At 40.5% G+C, this 25,378-nt stretch overlaps 1 protein-coding gene across 5 annotated transcripts; it reads left to right on the top strand.

The window, feature by feature from the left end:
- The first annotated feature begins 491 nt into the window (after positions 1-491).
- On the top strand, positions 492-24,329 carry LOC140477415 (GATA-binding factor 6-A-like). Of its 5 annotated transcripts, none has more exons than XM_072571267.1 (8): positions 492-1,014; positions 2,524-3,419; positions 11,690-11,856; positions 13,141-13,191; positions 19,668-19,793; positions 20,242-20,329; positions 20,425-20,546; positions 23,260-24,329. In XM_072571267.1, the coding sequence occupies exons 1-8, from the start codon at positions 971-973 to the stop codon at positions 23,320-23,322; spliced, it is 1,557 nt and encodes a 518-aa protein (XP_072427368.1). In that variant the 5' UTR covers positions 492-970; the 3' UTR covers positions 23,323-24,329. The 5 variants fall into 5 exon arrangements, with proteins under 5 accessions (XP_072427368.1, XP_072427369.1, XP_072427370.1 ...); XM_072571269.1 differs by having other exon boundaries at positions 493-952; XM_072571270.1 differs by having other exon boundaries at positions 493-985.
- The last annotated feature ends 1,049 nt before the right edge of the window (positions 24,330-25,378 follow it).

Here is a 25,378-nt window from a genome sequence, read left to right as displayed (position 1 = left end):
CAGTTTTTGTCGGCTTGGGCCAAGATTGATGAAAGAAAGCTGAATGTTGCACTGCGCACCTGACCTCAGGGCAACCCAGTTATTTTAACCGTGCAACATCTCTCTCTCCCTCTCTCTCTCTCTCTCTGCGGTGGGGCCGCTTCACCGTTTGCAAGATAATACAGGCAGAGCAACAGAGCAAACTAGCGGCAAGGGTTGTGTCAGCATAACGTTGCATAATACCCCCTTACAGGTATTAGTGTCAAATTGTTTGGATCTTAAAAGTTGGTCAAATCGACAGCATTGTACAACGTCCATTGAGTATTACCCAATCCTGGCATCATTGGTTTTGCCGCAAAAAAACTCTCGTTTTGTATTGTTGGAACACAGTTAATTACAATGTGCATTCGAGTTTCCTGTCGCTAACATTTTTTTTTCTCCCAGAAGGCAATCTGGTGTTGGGCTGGAGTGTTTAAAGAGTGGAGTTCAAAGATTCTCCAACTCCCATTCCTCCACTCGATCATTTTCACATTCTCTCTCTCTCTCTCTCTTGCTTTATCTCTTTCTAGTTGCCACTCTGTCTCTGATTTCTTCAGTCTTCCCGTCCCTACCTATCTAAGGGGGTTGGAGATATAAACGAATCGCGCAGAACACCCCACCAAGTCTGTCTGTGGGTCAGTTGTGCAGGGATCATGGTGTATGTTAAGAGCTGACACCGAGGTGGAGGCGCTGCAGAGTCTGTGTTTAGTCAGCACTGTGTGAATCCAATCAGCATCTCCAGTTTTCCAGTGAATTGTGTTCAAGGCGCTGCCTCCTCTCAAATAGCCCAGCAGAGAGCAGAACCACGCACTCTACCACCCAGCACCTAGACACACTGGTCTTAAGGCACACTGGACTTCTCCAAACACCTAACTGATGGCAAACCACCATTAAGTCGGCACTTTTCTTTCCACACTCTTCTAGATGCTGAGAGGTCTGGTTCAAGTGTAGAATGACGGCTGTGATAGTACGCGGATCTTTTTGTGGTTATTTATCGTGCGTTTAGTTCTTATCTGTTATAGTTCTTATCTCGGAGTTATCTTACACTAGTCTGGCGTAACTAAGACATATTACTTACTGTTCGTTTTGGGCCTACCTCTATCGATGTGTGGTTTCTGTAATTCCTGATGAACTTATCTCTCGAAACCTCAGCCCTTTTCGCTGCTATGGAGAGAGCTAATGGCTTTCGAGTTTGCAAGCTGCCGATATGTCTCGGAGCAGTTCGGTCCAGGTCCCTGGTTATTAAGGGGGTATTATAAGGAGGTCGTACTGGCTTCAATGCAGTAGCGACCTCGTTTTATACATTTCTATAACGAGAGAAAGCTGTGTCGGGGGAAGCGGCGGAAACAGGTCTCAGCATGTTCCGACACTCGCTTCCATTCTGGACCTGTTTAAGAGGGAATGCGATTGTTCTTTATAACCTAAACTTTAAAGGCAGGACTTGGGATGATTTAGATCGGCGTAGGGTGAAATTCGGGGCATGTAAACCAGGTGGGTGAAAGGTACAACGTTGAGTAGCCAAGTCTGGTGAATTAGGTTGTTTCATGGTAAGTTTGCTCTTTCTAACTTTCCACTGTTTAACCTCGAAGCCGATTAACCTCCTATTAAAAACTTGTTTTGGGGGGGGCTGGGGGCTGATTTTTTTTTCCGCCTGAAACGCAACCACTTTGTTTTTCTCGATCACGCCGCACTTTTGTTTTGTTAGTCAGCCCCCAAAGTGGTTATGTTAGATAGCTGATGAATACATGCAGTGAACCATGTCGTATCGGAATCGATGATACAGTCAGAGCTGACCAGAATGTCTACTGTCTGCTTTACTTGATCTCTGTTGAAAAGCGCTACTTTAGCTTCAGGATGATTTCATAATCAGCAATTATGATTAGCTTCAGGACACTTCATAGGCGTCCAAATTCAACCATGTGTGATGACCAAAGTAATAGTTTTATTTCTGATGTTACACTGGATACTTGCTCTTTCCCATTCTGCCCTTTTAGCTCATCTAAGTTTTTAATTGAAGATCAGTGTTCTCTTTAAACTGGGGACGCATTAAAATCCCTGTCTGTATCTTGGTCTGCGACTTTAATCACTTTAAACTTTTGAGAGGAAATGAACGCTATTGATCAATGCTCTAAAGTACTTCTGGAATATTTATATCTCATCATAGGTGCACAAAGCATCTCCCAGGCCCTAGCAAACCCTGTCAATCCGTTATGGAAATCAGTAGCTCAGTTATTCTGAATCATTTTATCAAGTCAAATTGTGCTGGGGGAAAGGTGAAAAAAAAAACAGACATGCCAAATTGCTGGAACGTTTGTTTTTAAAAAGATGTTTAAGTGTCTGATCCTATTGTTCGTTTTGTCTGGTGGGCGACAGCATGATAATAGCGGGCTCGAGTTAATTGAATTAACAACTAACTGGAGAGTTGCTGTCTTGCTGTGAGTGTGTTTTTCTGCCCCCTATTGTCATTCACTTTTACTGTGTTATTTCTTTCGGGTTGCTCCCCAGGACCCCGCTTGTGGCGTTTAGATTGCTCAGAACCTGGATGGACCTGAATGAACCCGAGTGGTCAAACGTGGCAAAACAGCTCACCTCGGCAGTGGCGGACCAGCCTTACCTAAAATTTGCCGGTCGCTCTCAGCGCGAAGGAGACGCACGCTCGGGATCAGAAGACAGCCTGAGACTAGAGGCACCTTCGGCCAACAGTCTGGACACTGACAGGCGCCAGCTTGTACAGGAGAGATCAGTGGACACCTACTTTGGACAGAGCTCGGAAGAGCTTGTACCTTTTATAACGGATCTGGATCAAACAGGCAAACTGTTCCTGCCCAGAGGAATAAAGCGGGAATTTGTAACACCTCCTTCGATTGAAATGTACCAAGGTTTGCCTGTGGCAGCTGCCCAGGGTCCCAGTGCGTACCCTCACGATGTTCCTAACAATTTCATGCACTCCAGTACGAATTCTCCAGTCTATGTTCCTACCACCAGGGTCAGCTCCATGATCCAAAGCATCCCCTATCTCCAGGGCAGCGGCTCAAGTCAACAGAGTCACCCCGTTACTAACCACTCGGTCTGGACTCAGCCTGCCACAGACAGCTCAACCTATAGCTCCAGCAGTCCTCACCATATGGTTTCCAGCCGATTCTCCTTCTCCCCGAGCCCTCCCATTTCCAACGGAGCTGCTCGGGATTCCGGCTACAGTAACAGTCTGAATATGAATGGCAGAGATCAGTACCCTAGCCCTTTGGCCAGGCCTCTTAATGGATCTTACCCCAGCCCTTACACTTCTTACGTTGGGCCACAGTTGACTTCAGCTTGGACAGCAGCGGGATCTTTTGAAAACTCAATGCTGCACAGCTTGCAAGGCAGACCGACAGCTATACCCGTCCGAGGACCCAACGGAGGTAAGTCAACCCTTATAGTGTTTGAAAACATCAGTGTTGGGGCTCATGAACACATTAACTCACTCTGGTCCGGTCTATGACCTGAAATTGTCTCCTTGGCTTTTGTCTTCAAAAATCTAACAAATGTTATAATTTGGTGTGTTAAAATCGAGGAGCCACTATTGCGAATATTAAATCTCCTGATGTATTTTCGGATTTCTCTGAAAATTCTGAACCTTATCTACCAAGGAGGCGTTCTTCAATCTGTGACTGTAAATTAACCAATATTCTTGGGCAACGTATATCATTGAATACATCAGTAAACAGTGTAATGAAAGCAGAAGCCAAAATCGAGAGGAATCAATTTGTAATGGACATAATCAGAACAAAATGAGAGTTTGTAGGATGTAGGATCAGTTCGCCTACCCAGTATTCTTGCAGTGACAATTACCATAGCAGCATATAACAGGATAAACCAACATCTGTACTGATCCGTTACAAATGGTTACAAACTTTGGTGATATTCAAGAATATTCAAGGACAATGTTGAAATTAAATATTTTGGCAGTGAATTCTCAGGGCATTGGATAGAAAGAGAGATAGAGACATATCCACAGACATCCAACACAGTTGAAATATATCATTGGTAATCGACAGAAACTACTGCAATCGAGACTTGTGTTGTAATCTGAAATGGCTAAACATGCTAGTCAGCAATACAGTACACTGACAATTCCTGTTACTCTGATACACCACATCTGGTCACGTTGTGTGTATTAAACTTCTTAATAAATTTACAATATCTCACATTCGAGTCATAGAGATGTACAGCACGGCAACAGGCCCTTCTGTCCTACTCGTCCATACCGACCAGATATCCCAAATTAATTTAGTCCCATTTGACATCACTTGACCTACATCCTTCTAAACCTTTCCTATTCACAGACCCATCCAGATGCTTTTCATACGTTGTAATTGTACCAGCCTCCACCACTTCCTCTGGCAGCTCATTCCATACACGCACCATCCTCTGTGTGAAGGTCCTTTTCAAGTCTTTCCCCTCTCACCTTAAACCTATGCCTTTTGGGGACACCCCCAGTACATTTGCAAAGTACGATTTTTGCTGTTCAAACTAGATCTTGGTGGATAACCTGCAGAAGTAATGAAGCCATGTCACACCATGTAAACATGTTTTGGTTGGCGAGCTCTGAGAGTACAGATTCCCCATGCAAAAATAAACAGGAGTACTGTCTTTCCTATTCATTGAGACTTCAGACCTCGTCATATTCTGGAGTAAAGGCCGAATTAAACTGCTGCGTTGTGAAAATGTGCAGGTTGTGATGGCCCTAATCGGTGCCTATCCGGATGCAGCAGATTGTGTCGGAAACGTTTGCTGTTTGTGAGTCGCCATAGTCTTACCAAACCGTAAGGCTGCTCTCTCCTTACTCAGAGAGAGACGACTGGTGGCGATTTAACCTGAGGGCTGCCATTCCTCAGACAAGAGGAGAGCCCTTCACAGGCAAGAATCAGTGATAATGAGAATCGAACTTACGCTGTTAGCACTACACTGTCTTACAACCCAACCATAAACTAAACCAACCCAAAGCATAATTGGGCTGCACAAAATATAACAAAATAATTTAAAACCTTGCAGTTCTGTTATGTTTTTGAAATCTTAAAGGCTTTATGTTTATTTATATGACCATGTGGGATTTAGCAATGAAAACAAGTTGGACCACGGGATTCCCCAGGTTTAATTTGCCCGATAATTATGAATTGGTTGGTAGCGTCGTGTGTTCTTGTGAAAGGCTGTGCAATGTTTCAATCACATTCTGGTACCTTCAAACTGCTTTTGATAAAGGGAAACTATTGATTTGAACAGGAAAACGAATTCTCAAGGCAGACAGACCAAATCATGTTATAAGTAAGTAAGTACTTAAACGACGTCAAATCTGAATAATCTTAAAGCAAATTGAAATTATCGGGAAAGTTTCTAAACCTGTAATTTGAAATTAATAACACACTACGACATTCTCTTAAACGAATAAAAATTCCGCCCCTCTGCCATATATAGTAGCAAGCAGATAAAACATGAGAACTTTGACTTTGGCCAGATAAAATTCTCCTCAACGTTGTCTTCATCTCTTTTTTTTTCCCTTTTCCCCTCTAAAACTTTAATCTCTACGTAGTAATCGAATTCAATTAATAACTTCTTACAACCAAAAATAAAGCGAATCCAAAGGGATCGCGTGTTTTTTTTTCACCGATGATCACTTACCAAAAACAGCAATTTCCTTTTCCCGAACCCTTCATTGAACATTTCTTCAGTTCTTTAGTAAAACAAGATCGAATGTTACAAGCTCCTGGAGTCTGTGCAACCCTTTCCTTCTGAATATAATTTGTTGATAGGTTTTTACCTGAACAGAGTCGAAAGTGATGCTGGAAAAGCACAGCAGATCAGGCAGCATCGTAGAAGCAGAAGAATCGATGATTCAGGCGAGAGCCCTTCATCAGGAACATGAGTATTACATGTTACCTGAACATGAATAGTAATAGAGCTGAAAATGTGTTGGTGGAAAAGCGCAGCAGGTCAGGCAGCATCCAAGGAGCAAGAGAATCGACGTTTCGGGCAAGAGCCCTTCTTCAGGAATACCCGAATGCTCATTTTCCAGCAACACATTTTCAGCTCTGATCTTCAGCATCTGCAGTCCTCACTTTCTCCATGAATAGTACTAGCCCTATAAGCAACAAACCATTGGGAAAATGTTTAAATACCAAAATCATCCGTAAGAATTTGAGACACTGGGAGTTTAGGGTGAAAAGTAAATATATATAAAAAAGACCATTCAGCCTTCCTAGCCTGTTCCTCCATTCCATAGGATCATGGCAGATCATACAACTCAATCCCCTATTCCCACTTTTCCCCCATAGCTTTTGTTCTATTTAACTGAACTGTATGAGAGAATGTCGTCATTAAGTAATTCTCTGCCAGACCAAAACACATTGCAGAGTTGAATTGTGTTGCCTTTTAAAAGGTCTAACTTTCTTATAATGTTTTGGTTTGCACTTTTAAAACTCAGCAATAATGTCAGCCTACAATCCAGAATGCTTTGCGCTCAGTAAGGTTTTGGAGGGGAAGTCGTAGAACATAGAACATTACAGCGCAGTACAGGCCCTTCCGCCCTCGATGGTGCGCCGACCTGTCATACCAATCTGAAGCCCATCTAACCTACACTATTCCATGTACGTCCGTATGCTTGTCCAATGACGACTTAAGTGCCTTAATCAGTGATCAACTTTAATTCTTTCATAACAATAAACGGCAGAATTACTTTGTGTAATTGTGAATGCTCAATTGCATATTTTTGCCGCTGAGTTCTGGATCTCCTCGGCCAAAGGGATGGTTTAGGGTTAAGATGGCATGCGGCGGGCCACAAAATTGCCTTGTTAGCCTCAATTAGCGGAAAATTGGCTGCAAACTGCTACTTGGGTCAAACCACTAATTAGAGTAAAGTTTACTTTCTTCAAAACGCTCCTATTAATGACATTAGTCGTGCTTATCTTGTCTGACCTGATCTTAAGGATAAAATAACTTTTAGAAGACAATGACACAATGGTTTGGAACAAAGGCAAATCTAACATCAGTCGCAATGACTAAATATTAACTCAGAAGTGATAGGTTTAGACATTTGTAAGAATCTAGAGCTTTGGAAAATCAAATAGATTTCATTATTTGGATATTCCGCAATGGACATTTTGCAATGCGTTTTCAAGCCTCTGTATATTGAAACTCTTGCCTTCATTGCAAAATCAGTGGGTTAGTGCCCCCTTTCCACTAACGCTGAATCTTTTGGTCAGGACGTTATGGGCAAGAGAAACCTAACTTTACTTAGATCAAAGATTTATTTAAGACTCACTTCCCACTGAGCTGAAGCAAAGGAAACTAAATAAATATCAACTTTTACTCTTTGGAACAGTTGGCAACTAGAAATGTTTGAACCATACAAAAACAAATTGACGTTTTACTTTCAGCAATTGCCACTAACTTTAAAGTTCACACTTGCTATTGAAACAACCCTTCATTTGGAGAGATCTAATTTACATTCCACAGGGTTGTGACTGGCCCTGATGAAAGCAGCTAAACTAACGCAGATCTATGCTGAAGTTGACTAAATAATGGTTGCAGCATCCCGCAGTAGGCCAGGGATTTTTTTTTACCTCACAAGACGCCGTTTCTACGAAACAGAATTTTTCAGAGGTAGTGTTTTTACTAGGCCAGATTGCCAATCAAAAGAACTTACATTGACGAACGATGTTGTAGTCAATCGTGCTTTTCAGTCAGAGCAACACACATTCTCTGAAACTATGCGTAATATTTGGTGTGATTTCAAGAAATGGAGGCATGAGCTGTGGCCTAGTTTATTTTTATTGTACATTAATCCATTCTGACAGCTTTTGATAAATAATTTGATAAATAAATGTTATTTCTCTCCCCCGGGGACGCGGGCGACAGTGCAGCGATAGAAATATTGGGTTCATCAACATTTTGGTATATTTCCTTTCGCAAAAATCGGAAACTCTTCCCACGTTTTCCTGGAATGATGGCGGAGCCAGTTAAATCGGTGAAACTACAACCAGTTTCCCCCCGCAGTTTACAAAATGTGGTGCAGATTGTGTGCTACATGCACTGAATCATCATGTTTCCCCTCCCAGATATAAATTCCGTTGAACGGTCTAACTGATGTTCAAAACACCACAAAGGCTTACGATTTAATGGGCAATATTTTGAACGCTGAGCTAACAATGAATTGTTAATGTTTCTTCGTTAGGATTTAATGTATCCGCCTGGTTTATTCAGCATTTGCTGCGTTTATCTGGCTGTTACAGAATTCCAGAGCCCGCAAGACCTACCTTTTGTCGGTTTTGATTGTAATAAAACTCCACTTTTTACAAAAGTTTGAGGGCAAGGATAATCGTGTCAGTGTCAATTCGTATTTGCCAGCTCATCAGGGCGTTGTTACTCTCTTCAGTCAGTTACAATCACAAGGTACATGTGGGAACAATGGTGCTAAATCAATTAACTTCTAAACAACCCGCAAAGTAAACTGCTCTGTTGTGGAAACATCGCAACTTATTTGCAGATGGCGATGATGTAGCAATTGCTGTGAAATACAGAGCGAAAGAAGGCCATTCTCTCTGGGCTGTTGGGCTCATGTTTGTTGTTTTAGTAATCAGTCTGGGAGATTATACACTCAAACAGTTATTTGTTGTGTAGACTTGTCGGTTACATGCACATTTTCTGAACAATTTTGCAGCATTTGCGTTCCAAGGCTCGACTCCTCGCAGTGTTTCGATTGGTCAATTTCGAGAGAGGAATCTAAAAAAAAGGGAAGAAAAGAGCTCTATCTAAATGTTTCGTTGGAAATTAGCAAGTGGCTTTAATAAGTACTGTGTTATTATGTAACTCACTAAAGGATGACTTCGTTTATGGATCCCACGAGGATTCCCTGGTGCATTCATCATCATTATTAACGAGGACAATTGCAAGAAACTCCAGCCGTCTTGGTTGATGGCATTATAGCGCTATTGATTTACAGCCTGAAGCTGTGGGTCGTGCACTGCTATGAGGACTGAGAAAAGCACGTGCTCTTGCATTTGAACAACTCTTGCAATTTTCATTGCGCACAATAGGGCTACGTTCTTGCCTTGTTTTCTACATTGCTGATCACCTCAAGAATGCCAAACCTATTACATTGGCCGTAAGTAAGAGAAAATGTTGTACCAAGGTCAGGCTGGCCAGCATCAGTGCAAAGGAAATATAGGTTCTCGGTTCGGAGGGAACCTTGGGCCAGAATCAATAGTGTTCCCTGTGCGTGCAAGGGCGAGAAAAGTGAAAATTAGATCCTGAAATGTGATCATCTCTGTCACTTCAGATAATTAAAAAAAATAATAAAACTTCCAACTTCAGGTGCAAGCAATGCTGGGCTATTGAACAAAACTCTTCAGCTATCAGATTTGTACTGATGTAATTAAGTCTGATGTTGTCTCTCTAATGTACTCCCCAACTTCTGCTGCAATGTTTTGCTCTTCAAGCAGTCTGTCGGTATTTCGTAGACCTTAAGCTTCCTTTTCGTTCCTTATTATCTCTGCAAATATGTACTTTTGGAAGATGTTTTATTTATTTTTAAATTTCAAAGAAAAAAAAACTACCAAAGAAAATAACCTCCAATTAGCAAGAGACGAAAAGTTAAAAATAAGAATAGGTGACATGTTCCCTTCACAGAATCAGACAGTATAGAAGAGGCCCTTAGGCCCATTTATTCTGTACCGCTAAAAGTATGTTTCTACCGATACTAGTCTCATGTGATATATTTAATTAGCGAACTTTCATAAAAGAAAATAAAATCAACAGGGACGAGGATAATCTCAGATTTATAAAACGAGAGGCCTTCTTGAATCTAGATATACTATCCTCCCAACTACCTTAATTGGGTCTGGATGCATATCCAACGTTAAATGTTTCACCAGTTTACCGACATGCCTCACTTTATGATATACAGTATCAGATGGTTCACAGCTTTGCTTTTACTGATCGGTCTAAAGGAAGTTTTTGGTCAGATTTGGGCTGATACAAATCATGAAGTCATACCGAAAAAAAACATTGATAACGAATTATGAGTATCTATTAAATAGGAAGAAATTATCCCGTTAATTTAAAATGATTCAGATAAGCAGAGGACAATAAACAGCGGAATGGGTCAATCATGTAGAGCATTGTTTTTAGAATTAACATCCTGACAGTGTGGAAACAATCCCTTCTGCCCAACAAGTCTACACCACCTTCGAAGTTTAACCCACTCAGACCCATTCCCCTACACCGTTATCCTGTAATTACTCCTTACTAATTCACCTAGCTAACACATCCTGAACATTATGGGGCTTTAGTATGGCCAACCTGCACGTCATTGGATGATGGGGAGAAACCCACGCAGACACTGGGAGAATGTGCAAACACCACACAGAAAATCGCCCGAGGCTAGAATCGAACCAGGGTCCGTACGCTGTCAGTACTAATACTGAGACACCATGCCGCCCTCGCATGTTCAAAATGCTCAGGATTTGAGAGAAGCCCAATAGTCTGCAGTAACACTATTTCGTTAAGAAGTTAAAAGAAGTCCCCCCCCCCCCCCCCCCCCCGCCTAGTCAAACACCGGCACCTCCAAATCGTTAAAAAGTCGAACTTTTTTTTATTTTGAGTGTGCACCGTGGCAAAAAAATTGCCGAATTGCGGTGCTAGCTGACCAGGTCAGAAGTTGAGAGAGAGAGAGTTGGGGGTCTACAGTCAACAATAAAACTGCTTGGACCAGGCACTAAATGTGGTATAACCGCAGGCGAGTAGCAAATCCCAGCTTTTAAAAATGACTTTTCCAGCAAGTATGTGTATTCATCGGAGAAATCTAAGATATAAAACTTCCTGCAATTAGACTGTCCTACTTACAATGGTACTTCTGAATTTCCTCTCGGCTATTTTACTGCAGAAAAAAAAATCAGTTTATTTTAAGGCAATATCGCCTGAGAGAGTGGGAGCTCAGCGTGGCTAAGTACCTAAGACTGTTGAAGTCTTTATTTCTTTATTTTTCAACTTAATTCTAAGAAGGACTGTGATGTTTGACTTTTAACCTTATTTTCTACTTTATACGAAGATGCTTAACTTTTAATATTCTTTACTTTTCTACTTTGTACCTAAGATTTTGTACTCAGATAGCTTTGTACCTAAGATGGCGCTGGGAATGGGGACACTGTACACTTTTTCACTGTCCTGTACTTGAGTACACGTGACAATAAAATCAAATTCGAATTCTAGTCAGCACAGTGGAGAGAGGAATTTCAGACGATTGTGATCTCCCTTATTAAGTGTTTGCAAAATAACATTACATTTATCCGGAAACATAATTAACATTTATTTATTTTCAAAAAGAAAGTACAATGCTGAAATTCTTCACTTCTGGGGACATTGAGGACATTTGATTGAATACTTTGAAAACATTCGAGAAGTTTGCGAATCCCTTTTATTTTCCCTTTAAATTAGAGCAAATGTAAACCTCAGAAGTTCATGCCCTTTGATGGTATTTATCTTAAAAATGTCAAACTTGTACAAAACGTAGACACGTTTAATAAACAATGGAAATAGAGCGCAAGGTTATATTTTCGATGGTTGGTGCAATGTTTCAGTGTCCCTAATACCATCAATAACTTGCCCTTATTTCTGTTTGTGGGGATGTGGATGACAGAGCTGTTGGAAGAGCTTTCCGAGGCCCGAGAGTGTGTGAATTGTGGCTCCATGTCCACTCCCCTGTGGCGACGCGATGGCACTGGGCACTACTTATGCAACGCCTGCGGTTTGTACCATAAGATGAACGGACTCAGCCGACCTCTTATCAAACCTCAGAAGAGAATGGTAAGCGACCTATGTAACTCTTGCCAGTGTAATCCAGATACAGCAGGTACTACTGATAAGAAAGTCAGATAGCCTGACTCGATAAGGCAGCAAACGTCCCAAGAGCACGGATCAAAGTGTAATACGAAGGGAGGGAAAATTGCATTTTTGCCTTTGGGATTTGTAAACATTTAGATGGGCTATTTGTCCAATCACCCGATTATTTAAAAGATCCTTTTGCGATTGTGAAGTATAGCTTTTACTATTAACACTCTTATTACTCAACACCACAAACAGAACTTAACCTTGACATGTATTTATCAGGTAAGGTCTCACCTCCAACAAACAGTATCTCAGCATTTGTAGCTACAACGTTATTCATATACAATCTGGTTCGGCAATTATGCACCGAAATGTATTCATCCAATCCATGTTTTCTATTATTCGTCTGTCCCCCCCGAGATTTTCTTAAATCCCTGACATTCACAGAAAGACGCAACAGGGAAAGAATGTTTAACGATAATGGTTTATTCCCAACAGGGAAGTTGATAAATACAAAGAAGCTAAAATTAATGGGAAAAAAAACAAACAATATTGGCCTCAAATACTCAACGGGCCTGTCACTGTTAAGAACTAAGTTGTGACGTTCGGGCTCTACTGAGTTCTCACTCCAAAATATACGGGGCCACATAAAATTCTCCCTTTCTCCGTTTCTCTTAATCCCCAGCCTGAACCGAATCATCTTTATTTTTACATGAAAATGGAAATAGTTTCTCTGATAGTGGAAGACCAAAAACATGTGATTCGCACAATGGGAATTTCCAAACGAGTTGGTGAAGGCTTTTCTGATGTTGGTGTAAAATGTGTCTGCTCCAATGTGACCAAAACAGAAACGATTATTCATTCATGTGTGGCCCACCAAACCGAGACTTTGTTAAAATGGTGTTAATTAGTTTTCTTTTAATCACTGATTCTCCCCCCTCCCCAGCCTCCCCCACTCAGCCGACTGAGAGTCCCCTTTATAAATGTGTAACAAAACAGTTTTGGGAGTCTTTCAATTCTGGGAGAGCACTTGTCCTATCTCTACATTTAATGAGACACGGCAGGATTGAAATTGTATCTGTGTCGGCAAGGGACTGGGAGCCTCTGCCAGGATAAAATAAAAGATTGCAATCAGACACTCGATTTTCCATTTTATTTTCTGAATGGGTAGTGGTAGCGGACGAGTTTAGGATTTGTTGTGAGACTGCAGGGAACATTTAGCGCCGATATATTACACGATGGCATTTTGTTTTTGATTTATAGCAAGATATATCAAGTCTGGATCTAAGGGGCAACGCGGCGAGAACTGATAAAGTAAGACGATTTAAAATGTTGAACATATAATTAAATGTCGACCCACCCAATTATTCATAAATAAACTTTGAACAGTAACCAGATTGAACGTGAGTTTTCCACTTTGAATACGTTCCTGATGTGACGCAATTGGAAATGGGATTGGGGTGTGTATATGAATGAAACCTGACACTTAAAATCCTCGGGTTAATAATCCACCAGTGTCCAAATGGCAATTCGAAATAGAAGATACCAGGGATCCATTTCGAATTGAAAATGCACGGAATATTCCAGCTTCCTAGGTAACTTGAGTGAAATCTTGCTCCATTTGGGTACTAACCTGTAGTATGAGTCTCTCGCAGCATTGGATAATATTCAAATTGACAAAAAATAGTCGAGCTTTTCATTGTTTGTAGGTACTTACTTTTCATAACCAGACAAGCACTGGCTGGGGTAGTTATATTCCTAGCAGTTTTCTTTTAATAGCAAGAATTAACTAAGTGAAAGGTATAAAACCGTATCGATTGAAAATATCTTGTTACCCAAATGTATGTTTTTGAAATGTTGTTCTTCCTAACAGCTGCAATAATGCAAAGCAAGATTAATCTACAATGGAATGCTTTTGCTCCTTTATGTCCGATAATCTGATATTAGAAAATACAGAACTGTGAATGCAGTGGGTCTGAAACAAACAGAAGCAGAAGTTACTGGAGAAACTCAGCAGGTCTGCCAACATCTGTGGAGAGAGAAACAGAGTTAAACTTCTGAATCCAAGGTCAGAAGACAGACAACACCAGGTTATAGTCCAACAGGGTTATTTGAAATCACAAAATTTAGAAGCATTGCTCCTTTGTCACTTCACCTGATGAAGGAGCAGGGCTCTGAAAGCTTGTGATTTCAAAAAATCTGTTGAGTTATAAACTGGTGTCATCTGAATCTGACCTTGTCCACCTCACTCCAATACTGGCACCTCCATATCATTTAGACTCCAGAGAACCTTTATCTGAATGGTCTGAAGAAAGGTCACTGGACCCGAATCATTATACCTGTTTCTCTCTCCACAGATGCAGCCAGACTTACTGAGTTTCTCCAGCAGTTTTGTTTTTGTTTGTTTTATACCTGCATATTCTAAACTTTCATCTCATCTTGTTGTCTGCTTTGCACCACATACTTTACACTTATTTATTTATGATGGCATATGTACTATGATGTAAATATGCTTCTACCAGAATGAGCTACAATTCTACATTACAGTATCACTCAGAGCAGTCAGAGACAACTAAATTAGTGTACCCTTATACTGTTTGGGGGAAATGATCTCTCACCAGCATATCTGTTCACCGCTATGCTCATCTTGCAAAATTTAATTGTTTTGGTCAGATCTGAAATTGATGTGAACATTAAATGGAGTTAGTTTACATGCACACATGCTTCCAGAATAGATGCACAAAATAATCTTACTGCAGGAAAAATGTGACCAACCTGAGCTAAACCTTACATGTTGATTTGATTTATTGTTGTCCCATGTACCTAAAGTACAGTGAAAAATTTATTTTACAAGCAGTACAGTCAGACCATAACAAAAAAGGACGTACAAATCATTGGGTGCTTAGACTGAGTGAGCACAAAGGAGAAAGTGAGGACTGCAGATGCGAGCAATCAGAGTTGGAAAGTGTGGTGCTGGAAAAGCACAGCAGGTCAGACTGCATCCAAGCAGCAGGAGAATTAATCAGGAATGTGGGAGAGGGGGAAGGGATCTGAGAGATAAATGGGGGTGGGTGGAAGGTAGCTGGGAAGGAGATAGGTAGATGCAGGTGGGAGTTGTTGGTGATAGGTTGGAGCGCAGGGTGGAGCAGATAGTTGGGAAGGAAGCTAGACAGGTAGGACAGTTCAAAAGGTCAGTGCCAAGTTGCAGGGTTGAATCTGGGAGTAGGTGGGGGGAAATGGGCAGATGAGGAACCTGGTGAACTCAACATTGATTCTGTGTGGTTGGAGGGTCCCAAGGCTGAAGGTGAGGTGTTGTTCCTCCAGGCGTCAGGTGGCTAGGATTTGGCAGTGGAGGAGGTGAGTTGAAGTGATCGGCCATAGGGCAAGGGGGTGTTTGGTGCGTGTATCCTACAGATGTTCTCTGGGACACACGCACCAACAAATCTACTGCAAACTACCCTTCCTACTCATGCAAGTCCTGGGCCTTGTCCACCGCCAAATCCAAGCCACCCAACACCTGGAAGAAAAACCCCTCATATTCCAGCTTTGGACTCTCGAACCACACAGCATCAACATCGATTTCACCAGTTTCCTTTATCTACCCTTCCCCCACGCCTCATTCCAGATCCAACCTTCCAAATCGGCACCACCATCTTGAACTGTTCTACCTGTTCCATCTTCCTTCCCACCTATCTGCTCCACCTTGCGCTCCAACCTATCACCTTCACCCCCCCCACCTGTATTCACCTATCACCTTCACAACTACCTTCTCCCCCCCCCCCCCCCCCCCAGCACCACCCCCGCCTACTTATCTCTCAGCCCCCTTTCCCCTCTCCCACGTTCCCGATGAAGGACTTATGCCCAAAACATCGATTCTCCTGCTCCTTGGATGCTGCCTGACCTGTTGTACTTTTCCACCGCCACATTATTTGACTGGAGAGTGAGCACAAAAGCAAGGTCAACATTAGATTGAAAGTAGAGACGTCTGTTCAGCAGTTTAATAAGAGGAGGTGTGAGGCTGGCTGATAGAGGTGGCCTCATTGTCTCTCCCATAAAAGATCGTGGAGTCAGATTGAAAGTAGACTATGCTTCTTTTATTGTGGTGACATAAAGGCATCTCTCCATGGCTGAATTCAAACCACCATCACATTGGGAAAACACTGAATTCATCTTGTGTTAACAACTCAGCTGTAAAGTTTTAACAGGAAAACTTACTGTTAGTGAGATCTTAGTCTATTTAGGTACTTTTAATAGAATCTCTCATGAAATTAGATAATCTCCAAATTGACATGACTTTCTGAGGTTTCTGAATGTTATTAGGTGTTACTAGTCTCATCGAGTCATACAGCATTGAAATAGATGCTTCGGTCCAACCTGTCCATATTGATTATAAAACCAAACTAAACTAGTCCAACCTGCTTGCGCTTGGCCCATATCTCTCCCAACCTTTCTTATTCATGTACGTATCCAAATATCTTTTAAATGTTACTATATTCACTTCCACTACTCTCTCTGGAAGTTCATTCTATGTGTTAAAATGTTGCCCCTCACATCTTTTTAAAATCTTTCTCCTCTCTCCTTAGAAATATACTCGTTACTCTTGAAATCTCACACCCCTGTGGAAAAGACATCTGCCATCTGCCTTACCTATGCCCCTCATGATTTTATAAAACTCTATAAGCTCACCCCTCACTCGCATATGCTCCACTGAAAAACGTCCCAGCCTATCCAACCCCTCCATGTAACTCAAATCCTCCATTCCCAGCAACATCCTGGTAACTCTTTTCTGAACTCACTCCAGTTTAATAATATCCTTCCTATATAGCATTCCAGAAGAGGTTGCTCCAATGTTCTATACGGCCTCAGCATGAGGTCCTAATTCCTATATTCAAAGGTCTGAACAATGAAAGCAAGAGCACTAAATGCCTTCTTAACCACCCTGTCAACATGTGATGCAATCTTAAAAAGAATTGTGTACCTGAACTCCTAGGTTTCCCTGTTCTGCAACATGACCCTGTTTTTCATTATATAAGTTGATAGCACAATTGGAGCAACATCTCACAGTGTGAACAGTGATGCCTTTTTTTGATAGCGTATTCTTCCAATGGTATTATTTTGCATAGTAGTAAATTCTTGGAAATGCAAATTGATAAGAGCATGGCACCACCAACAGCATTTGGGATCTCCTGAACGTTGCGTCAATGATTTATCTCTTTAGACAATGCAATTTAAGGATAGAAAAATAAACTCTGCATAACCCTAAATGAAATGGGGTCACTTCCTGTTGAATAAAGCAAACAGATAAAATAAAAGAAGTAAGGAGGGGAAGGAAAAAGAGACAGAAAGGAAAAGAAAGATAAAGAAATAAAATTGCATATGCTTCAAAAGAACTAGGAACCATCTTTGTAAGTAATACAATTTTATTATTCCATTTCTGGGCCTCCAAGATGAAGTGACAAAGCAGGCCCACAAACCATATCATAAAAAGGATTCTGTGAAATGAATTACCATGCCCACAGGCTTGCAGTGACATTCATTCCTAGTTATAAAACCAACTTCCCAATGAAAAAAGTGTCATTGATGTGTTATATTCCTCAAGTTGTTCAACATGTACCCTGAAGCTATCTTCAGAGACGTAGGAGATTTACAGTACTGGGCTACTACATCGTGTGTTGGGATTGAATGTCAACAATTGGAGACATGCAAATGACACCACATTGGTTGCACAGTCTTGAAGAGACACAACAGAAAATTGTAAATAAACTGATAGCAAGGAGTGAGGAACATACATTAAGAATGAACATGAAGAAGGCCAAGACAATGATAATAAGTAGAGACGTATCACCAGGAGTGAATTCTTTAGTAAATGGACAAAGGTTCACATGCCTTAATTCACAGATGTGACTGAGATTTGAATGAGGATTGAAGTAGCAAAGGACACTTTTGTCAGAATGAAATACCTGTTTAACATCAAAGAAACTGAACCTGAATCTTAGGACAAGAATGCAGAGGTGTGACATTTTGTGCCTTCGAGATATATAACAAACAAAAGCTATAAATAAGCTCAATGCCTTTCACATGTAGACACATAAGCAAATGTCCTGCATATCCTACAGAGTTAGATTAATAAGCAAGTGCTGGAAATGGCAAGAGGAAATTAACGTATAACATCAAAGGAAGAACGAAACATTACTTTGGTCACATCATTAGAATTGGTGGAGGACAGAAACAGCTACCAGGGGTCGGGAAGCAAAATAGCAAGAAAATATAGGAAAGGGAAGAAGCGGAGAAAACTGGACGATGGATCTCATGGACAAATTATGTTCCACTTTTATGGAATCAATATGGGCAGAACAAAACAGACTAGAGATGGGGATCCATGGCAATCAACCTTCTAATAAGGATATGGCATCAACAAATGAACAAACAAACAAACAATTTCATGATGTCCAGTGGCTTATGGTGAGCTGGTAATTTTTTTCATATGGCAAGTTTAATGGAGAGAGTGCAAATTATCTGACAATTTGTAATGAATTAGAACTTGTGGCTTAGCTTTATTTTACTGAAAGTTGTTGTGCTTTTACGCACTAATAATACCACATATCATCAATGAGCAACCATTTTTCTAGCAATATTTTGGATCATTAAAACAAAAATATGTTCTGTTTAGCCATTTAGTAGCTACTCAAACTGTTGTCTGTATAAATACTTGGTTAATTTAAACCAAAGTCAAATGTGAAGATGAGGTGAGATTGCCTGTTCAGATCTGTGCCCAAAGACTGATCTTGGACCAGTCACATATGCTGTTGCAATGCCAAAACAGTGCAATCCTCCAGAAGACAACAATAAAATGCATAAATGGATGTACAATAAACCAGGTTGAATATAATCTTTGATAATCCAAGGTGCAACATTTCTTGCCTTTATATATTTTCTGTGTACTTTACTGTTGTGGATAATACCTGATGCATAAGTGCAATGTAACCCTCTGCTGCAACAAAGTTTTGACAAACATCTGACACCATTCTTTCATAATATGGTTCAGATTAATCATCGACCAGCAACAGCAATTGCTTTTCATCTGGAACATATGGTAAAAGTGCCTGTACTGATGTGAAATTTAAATTTAAAAAGCTAATAATAATCCTAATAGTTCTAAATTATGAAGCATTTAATGCATTGTAGTGCTAATGGAGAGCAATTGTGTAGTTTGACTATGGTTCATAGATAAGTTCACTAGTGGAATAAAAACACTTACAAAGTATTTCTACATGTAGTGTCATAGAGTCATAGAGATGTACAGCATGGAAACATACTCTTCGGTCCAACCTGTACCACCTGCCAGCACCCGGCCCATATCCCTCCAAACCCTTCCTATTCATGTACCCATCCAAATGTCTCTTAAATGTTGCAGTTGTAACAGCCTCCACCACTTCCTCTGGCAGCTCATTCCATACACGTACCACCCTCTGCGTGAAAAAGTTGCCCCTTAGGTCTCTTTTATATCTTTCCCCTCTCACCCTAAACTTCTGGGGTGGGTGTCCATTAAGGTAGTGTTGCAAATTGAGCAACCTTTAGAATAGATTGCATCAATCTGGTTATTAACCCAACTTCTGCATTGGACATACTGAAAATATTTCAAAGGTTTCCATTTTATAGTCAATTACTGAGTAGTTTTAGAAGTCCAAATTGATGATGTTAACTATGAGCAATTATGACAAAAAAAACCTTAACTTATTTATGCATCTTGATTATAATGGTCTACCTATTTCTGTATCGTTTTCTTCCAGTCTTCATCCAGACGTATTGGTCTGGCTTGTGCCAATTGTCATACAACTACCACCACTTTATGGCGCCGGAATGCAGAAGGAGAGCCAGTTTGCAATGCCTGTGGACTTTACATGAAACTCCATGGGGTATGTCACCTTCTTGCTTCCACTGGGAATGTTTTAACATAGTTACCACGAATTCTTTACCTTGGAAAAGATTTTACTAACTTTCTTCAGAAAGTTTTGTTGTTCACCAATGGACACAAAAAGTATATAATAATTGTTTCATTTGTTGAAGACAAAATTTGTTTTTAAATTGTTAACTGTGTCTGCAACATATTAATAATCATCAAGTGAACCAAAAATAATTTATATTGGCTTATTTGGCTCCTATTGGACATTCATGTTATAATTTTGCATCAGGAAGGTATTTAATATTTGATAATAATGAAATGTAGTGATTTTAATGTTATATGTTCGTTCAGGTATTGTACATCTTACAATCTGCTAAAACAACTACCTTTCAGTTTTAAATGGTTAATTGTTACTTCGTAATCACTTGAGTTTAAAAATATGTTTTCATTTAAATCAATAGGTACCACGGCCTCTGGCAATGAAGAAAGAAGGAATCCAGACTAGGAAAAGAAAACCGAAGAATTTAAACAAGTCCAAGAGTACTTCAAGTGAGTCTGAAATTACTGATTGAAAGGAACTTTAAAATACATATATTGTAACATTGTCAACCAAATGATTGAATGGCTGACAAAATATTTTGCAGGCACAAGCAATACAGTCACAATGACTCCAACTTCATCATCGTCTTCTGCATCTAATCAAGAGGAGATACCCAGAGTGAAAAGTGGCTCACCCCCTGGTCAGACCACGGTTGCAGCTTCAGGGGCAAGTTTATTAACCAAATTATCTTTTCTATTTCTATGAATTTCAGTGGTCCTAGTAAGGCAAGGAAAATAAAATAATTGTGAGCCTTTTTTCTCGATGCATAGGACGCATTTTGGAAGTGTTATGCAAAATATCTTTGGGGTTGCTTTGAAAATTTCTGGTGGGACACCATTTCAAATTTATATCAATCCGTTTGACTCAAATAGCCCCTGCAAACCGGTCTAATTTGGAGAACATGCTAAACTGATAAGGCAGTCAAATGCCCTGAAAATGGGAAGGATATAAGTCTGTAAATGGGCAGAAAAGTTTCAGGTTAGATTTAATGGGTAAGTAAGGAGCCATTGTCCCCAGATGACCACAAGCATCTTGCTTCATTACAAAAAGACAATTGGCTGTATTTAGGTAGAGGGTAAGAACTCCACAACCATGGGGCAAAGTGAACTATCACAACCAATTTAGAGATTCAATCCAGAATGTTGACTTTATTCTGCTCCATACTCTAGCTGTCTAGCCAACTGAACTTTTCAATCAAGTGAGCAACAGCTGTAACATTTACAGAGGAACCTCGATTATCTGGCATTCGATTAACTGAATGAAATACTCCCCGCTCGTGGCCTTTGGAGAATCAAGGTTCCTCTGTATTGGAAGTTACAGTACTTGGAAACAAAAATAGCATGGGGGCATAAATGGTGTCAAAATGCCAGGTAAATTTGGAGAAGTGATTTTGACAGAAATGATTTTAAGTATTTAATAGAATTTACAGCCCAACAAATCTTTGTTTTTTTGTCGCCCCTACAAGCCACATCTGATCTTATTTCAGTTCATCCTGGCAACTTACTTCATTTATTATGTGTCCAGTCAATATCAGTAGCAACCAGAAAACCAGTAGAATAGAATACGTTGCTAAATTGGTTGAGTATAAATTGACCGAAGTTATGCTAAAACTGTTCACTATCCTGACCCAAAAACACAAGATATATTATGTTCTTTTTTTACTGGTCAGTCAAAGAGGGCTGGAAGGTGAGTCTTAGAATAATTTAAGAGACAGTTGGATGTTGGGGTTAGCAGATAATAGATTATTCAAGGTTCCTTGATGAATGGCTCCATCACTCATATTTACCTTGTGATCTTTTGTTCTTCTGTCTCTTTAGAGTAGCAAGGATAAGAAGTCAACTGTATGGCTTTATAACATGACCAGGAAGCTCAGTGCAAACTTTGAGAAATGATTGAGCTGTAGAAATGTACAGAAATAAATCACGTTAAGGGGAGGTGATGTTGTAATCGGGCTAGTGATCCAAAAGAAACAGGGTGGGGCCATGAGTTTGATTCCACCATGGTAGATGGTGAATCTAACCCAATATGAATCTGGAATAATAAACTAGCCTAATGATGACCATGTAACCACTGTCATTTGTCATTACCACTACCCATCTGGTTTACTAATATGCTTTCTGGAATGAAATTTGCCATCCTTACTTGGTCTGCCAAATGTGACTCCAGATCCACAGCAATGCAGTTGACCCTGAACTTCCCTTTGGACAATTAAGGATGCCAGCCAGTGATGTCCACATCCCATGAACGAACTTTTTTAAAAAAAGTTCTAACTCTATTAGAACAAAACAATTTCTGTTTCCTTTATTCATGCTGTTTAGCAAGGGCAAAGTTTAGATTATTTCTCTGCTGAAAACTTGTATGATTTTTCCTTCACTAAAAGCTTGAGAAAGGATAAGACTCTATCCTTTTTAATTAATTTCACATTCAGCTAAATTTGTGACTTGTACGAAAGCTTACTGCTACTGAGGTGATTTGATTAGATTCCCTACAGTGTGGAAACAGGCCCTTTGGCCCAACCAACCCTCCGAAGAGTAACCTACCCAGACCCATTTCCCTCTGACGAATGCTATGGGCAATTTGGCTTGTGGGAGGAAACTGGTGGACCTAGAGGAAACCAGACACAGGGAGAATGTGCAAACTCCACACAAACAGTCGCCCAAAGCTGGAATTGAACCTGGGACCCTGGTGCTGTGAGGCAGCAGTGCTAACCACTGAGCCACCCCTTTCTTTTCAGCTGAGAAGAACTGAAGAAAATGTTTCTGATAATTTTACTGTTTGCATTTAATGCTAATTAAGTAACACAACATACTTTCAGCGTACTCACACACATTAGTCATTAAAAATAAATAAAGCTTTAATTGAACGTTATAAGCCCTGTCCCTCAATAAATGATTTTGTACTTCTATTTGAAACCAAAGATGCTTGTCTGATTATTTATCACATGATGGCAGACCATGGAACTTTGGTGTAATCTAGTGCTTTCACTAATCTTTATTGGCTAGTCTGTTTTCAGCAATGTCAGACCAAAGAGAAAGAAACAGCCCAGAAAGCAGTGTAATTAAGTTTATACAATAAAAGTCAGGCTTTGCAGGAGTAAATCTAAGATTTATATCTAAGTTTTATGATTCTTAGGATAGGATTGGTAGGGCAGTATGGTTCTGATGGCACTGACATCCCTCCCTTGTGTGTGTATACATTTTAAAATTATCCTCTCCTCAAATGTTCAGATGTTTTGCCAGTTAAAGCAGAAAAAAGTAATCACAAGCAGTAAAAATGGCAAAGTGAATAAAATATTTCTAGCTTTTACAAGATTTGATTGAAGAGGCAATTTGCCAGAATTTCTCTTACTCATTTCTGTCTTCTGACTCCAACTTTGCAGGACTACCAACCTTTCCAGCAGCCAATGTGGACTGATGATGAACAGCTCCATGGAGTCAGATAACAGCACATCTCTGAACATAATTTCTCCCGTATCTCCAAGGAAAGGCACATCCTCCAGCAGTCAGTAAAGCTGCCTGTTTATTTTGGATTGGTTTAGTTTTATTTAACAAAAAAGCTGTAATGAGTACTTTCAGAATGCATATGATCCAGTTGCTGAAACGCATCCAAAGAAACAGCTGAGGCATGTTCAACACTATAGTCAAGAGTAGTCTGACATTACTTAATCTTCACCGACATGAGAAATGGAAAGGAGCCTCCCACATTACTGGTTGAGTTTGTTCCTACAAATATTCTGAAGGAATCAAATTATGTTTGAAATGACACACTGACAACGGCCATTAGTTAAGAAAATACAAATTCTGAAAGTTCCCATTGCAGTCATTGGCTTTATACTGGTCAATGTTTTAGAGACAGGGTAACAAGCGGATGTATTCTTCCACATTTAAAAACTTCATTGTACAAAACAAAATGCAAATAGCATTGCAGCAATCAGTATTAAATCAAAATGGTTCAAAATTAAACAACCTTCTTCTAGCAATGAATGTAAACCTTCTAAGTTAATGGTACTTGCGTAATTTAAAGATGATAGCTAAGTCCGTATCTGTAACAAGATACTTTATTCATTTTCTATGTTTTAAGAATCATCCGTATAGCCTTTTGGTAGTTTGGGAAAAGAAACATTATGTTAAGAACAAATTTCCTCTCAGGTAAATTCGTTATTGCATTACATTTTGTAAGTTTTGTAAAAAAAAACACAAAAATATTGCCTGGCTATAGGCTAAATATATGCAAGACGAAATGAAATGCAAACTTTACTACCTATGTGATGAAATGTAAATATTTTTCTGAAACAATTGTCTGAGGATTTTTTGGCTCTGATGATGCAAAGTGTATAAAAAGTGACAAACTGGTGTTTAGACCAGTACATGCATTTTTAAAGGTGTATGTCATTGCTTGTATTGTTATTTGTTTCTTGAAAACAGATTAAAAAGTGTCCTTTTTCGAAAATATCATCGGTGCTTTACTTTATACTTCACCACTGTTTTACCAGTTACAATTTTCAGTGAAATCCAAACTTAGAATAGACAGTGAAGTACAATTAGGTAAAAACAATGACTGCAGATGCTGGAAACCAGATTCTGGATTAGTAGTGCTGGAAGAGCACAGCAGTTCAGGCAGCATCCAAGGAGCAGCGAAATTGGCGTTTCGGGCAAAAGCCCTTCATCAGGAATAAACGCAGAGAGCCTGAAGCGTGGAGAGATAAGCTAGAGGGGGGTGGGGGTGGGGAGAAAGTAGCATAGAGTACAATAGGTAAGTGGGGGAGGGGATGAAGGTATGGGCCCCAGCTATGCCTGTCTCTTTGTTGGCTACGCAGAACAGTTGATCTTCCGTAATTACACTGGCACCACTCCCCACCTCTTCCTCCGTTACATTGATGACTGCATTGGCGCCACCTCATGCTCCCACGAGGAGGTTGAGCAATTCATCAACTTTACCTACACATTCCACCCTGAGCTTAAATTTACCTGGACCATCTCTGACACCTCCCTCCCCTTCCTGGACCTCTCCATCTCCATTAATGACGACCGACTTGACACTGACAATTTTTACAAACCCACCGATTCCCACAGCTACCTGGATTACACCTCTTCCCAGCCCACCTCTTGCAAAAATGCCATTCCATATTCCCAATTCCTCCACCTCTGCTGTATCTGCTCTCAGGAGGACCAGTTCCACCACAGAACACACCAGATGGCCTCCTTCGTTAGAGACCGCAATTTCCCTTCCCGGATGGTTAAAGATGCTCTCCAACGCATCTCGTCCACATCCCACACCTCCGCCCTCAGACCCCACCCCTCCAACCGTAACAAGGACAGAACGCCCCTGGTGCTCACCTTCCACCCTACCAATCTTCGCATAAACCAAATCATCCGCCGACATTTCCGGCACCTCCAAAAAGACCCCACCACCAGGGATATATTTCCCTCCCCACCCCTTTCCGCCTTCCGCAAAGACCATTCCCTCCATGACTACCTGGTCAGGTCTACGCCCCCCTA

The sequence above is a fragment of the Chiloscyllium punctatum genome, chromosome 5 (genome assembly GCF_047496795.1).
Source record: "Chiloscyllium punctatum isolate Juve2018m chromosome 5, sChiPun1.3, whole genome shotgun sequence".
Classification (NCBI taxonomy): domain Eukaryota; kingdom Metazoa; phylum Chordata; class Chondrichthyes; order Orectolobiformes; family Hemiscylliidae; genus Chiloscyllium; species Chiloscyllium punctatum.
Note: the sequence above shows the minus strand (reverse complement) of the source record. Positions and strands in the feature narration are given on the sequence as shown.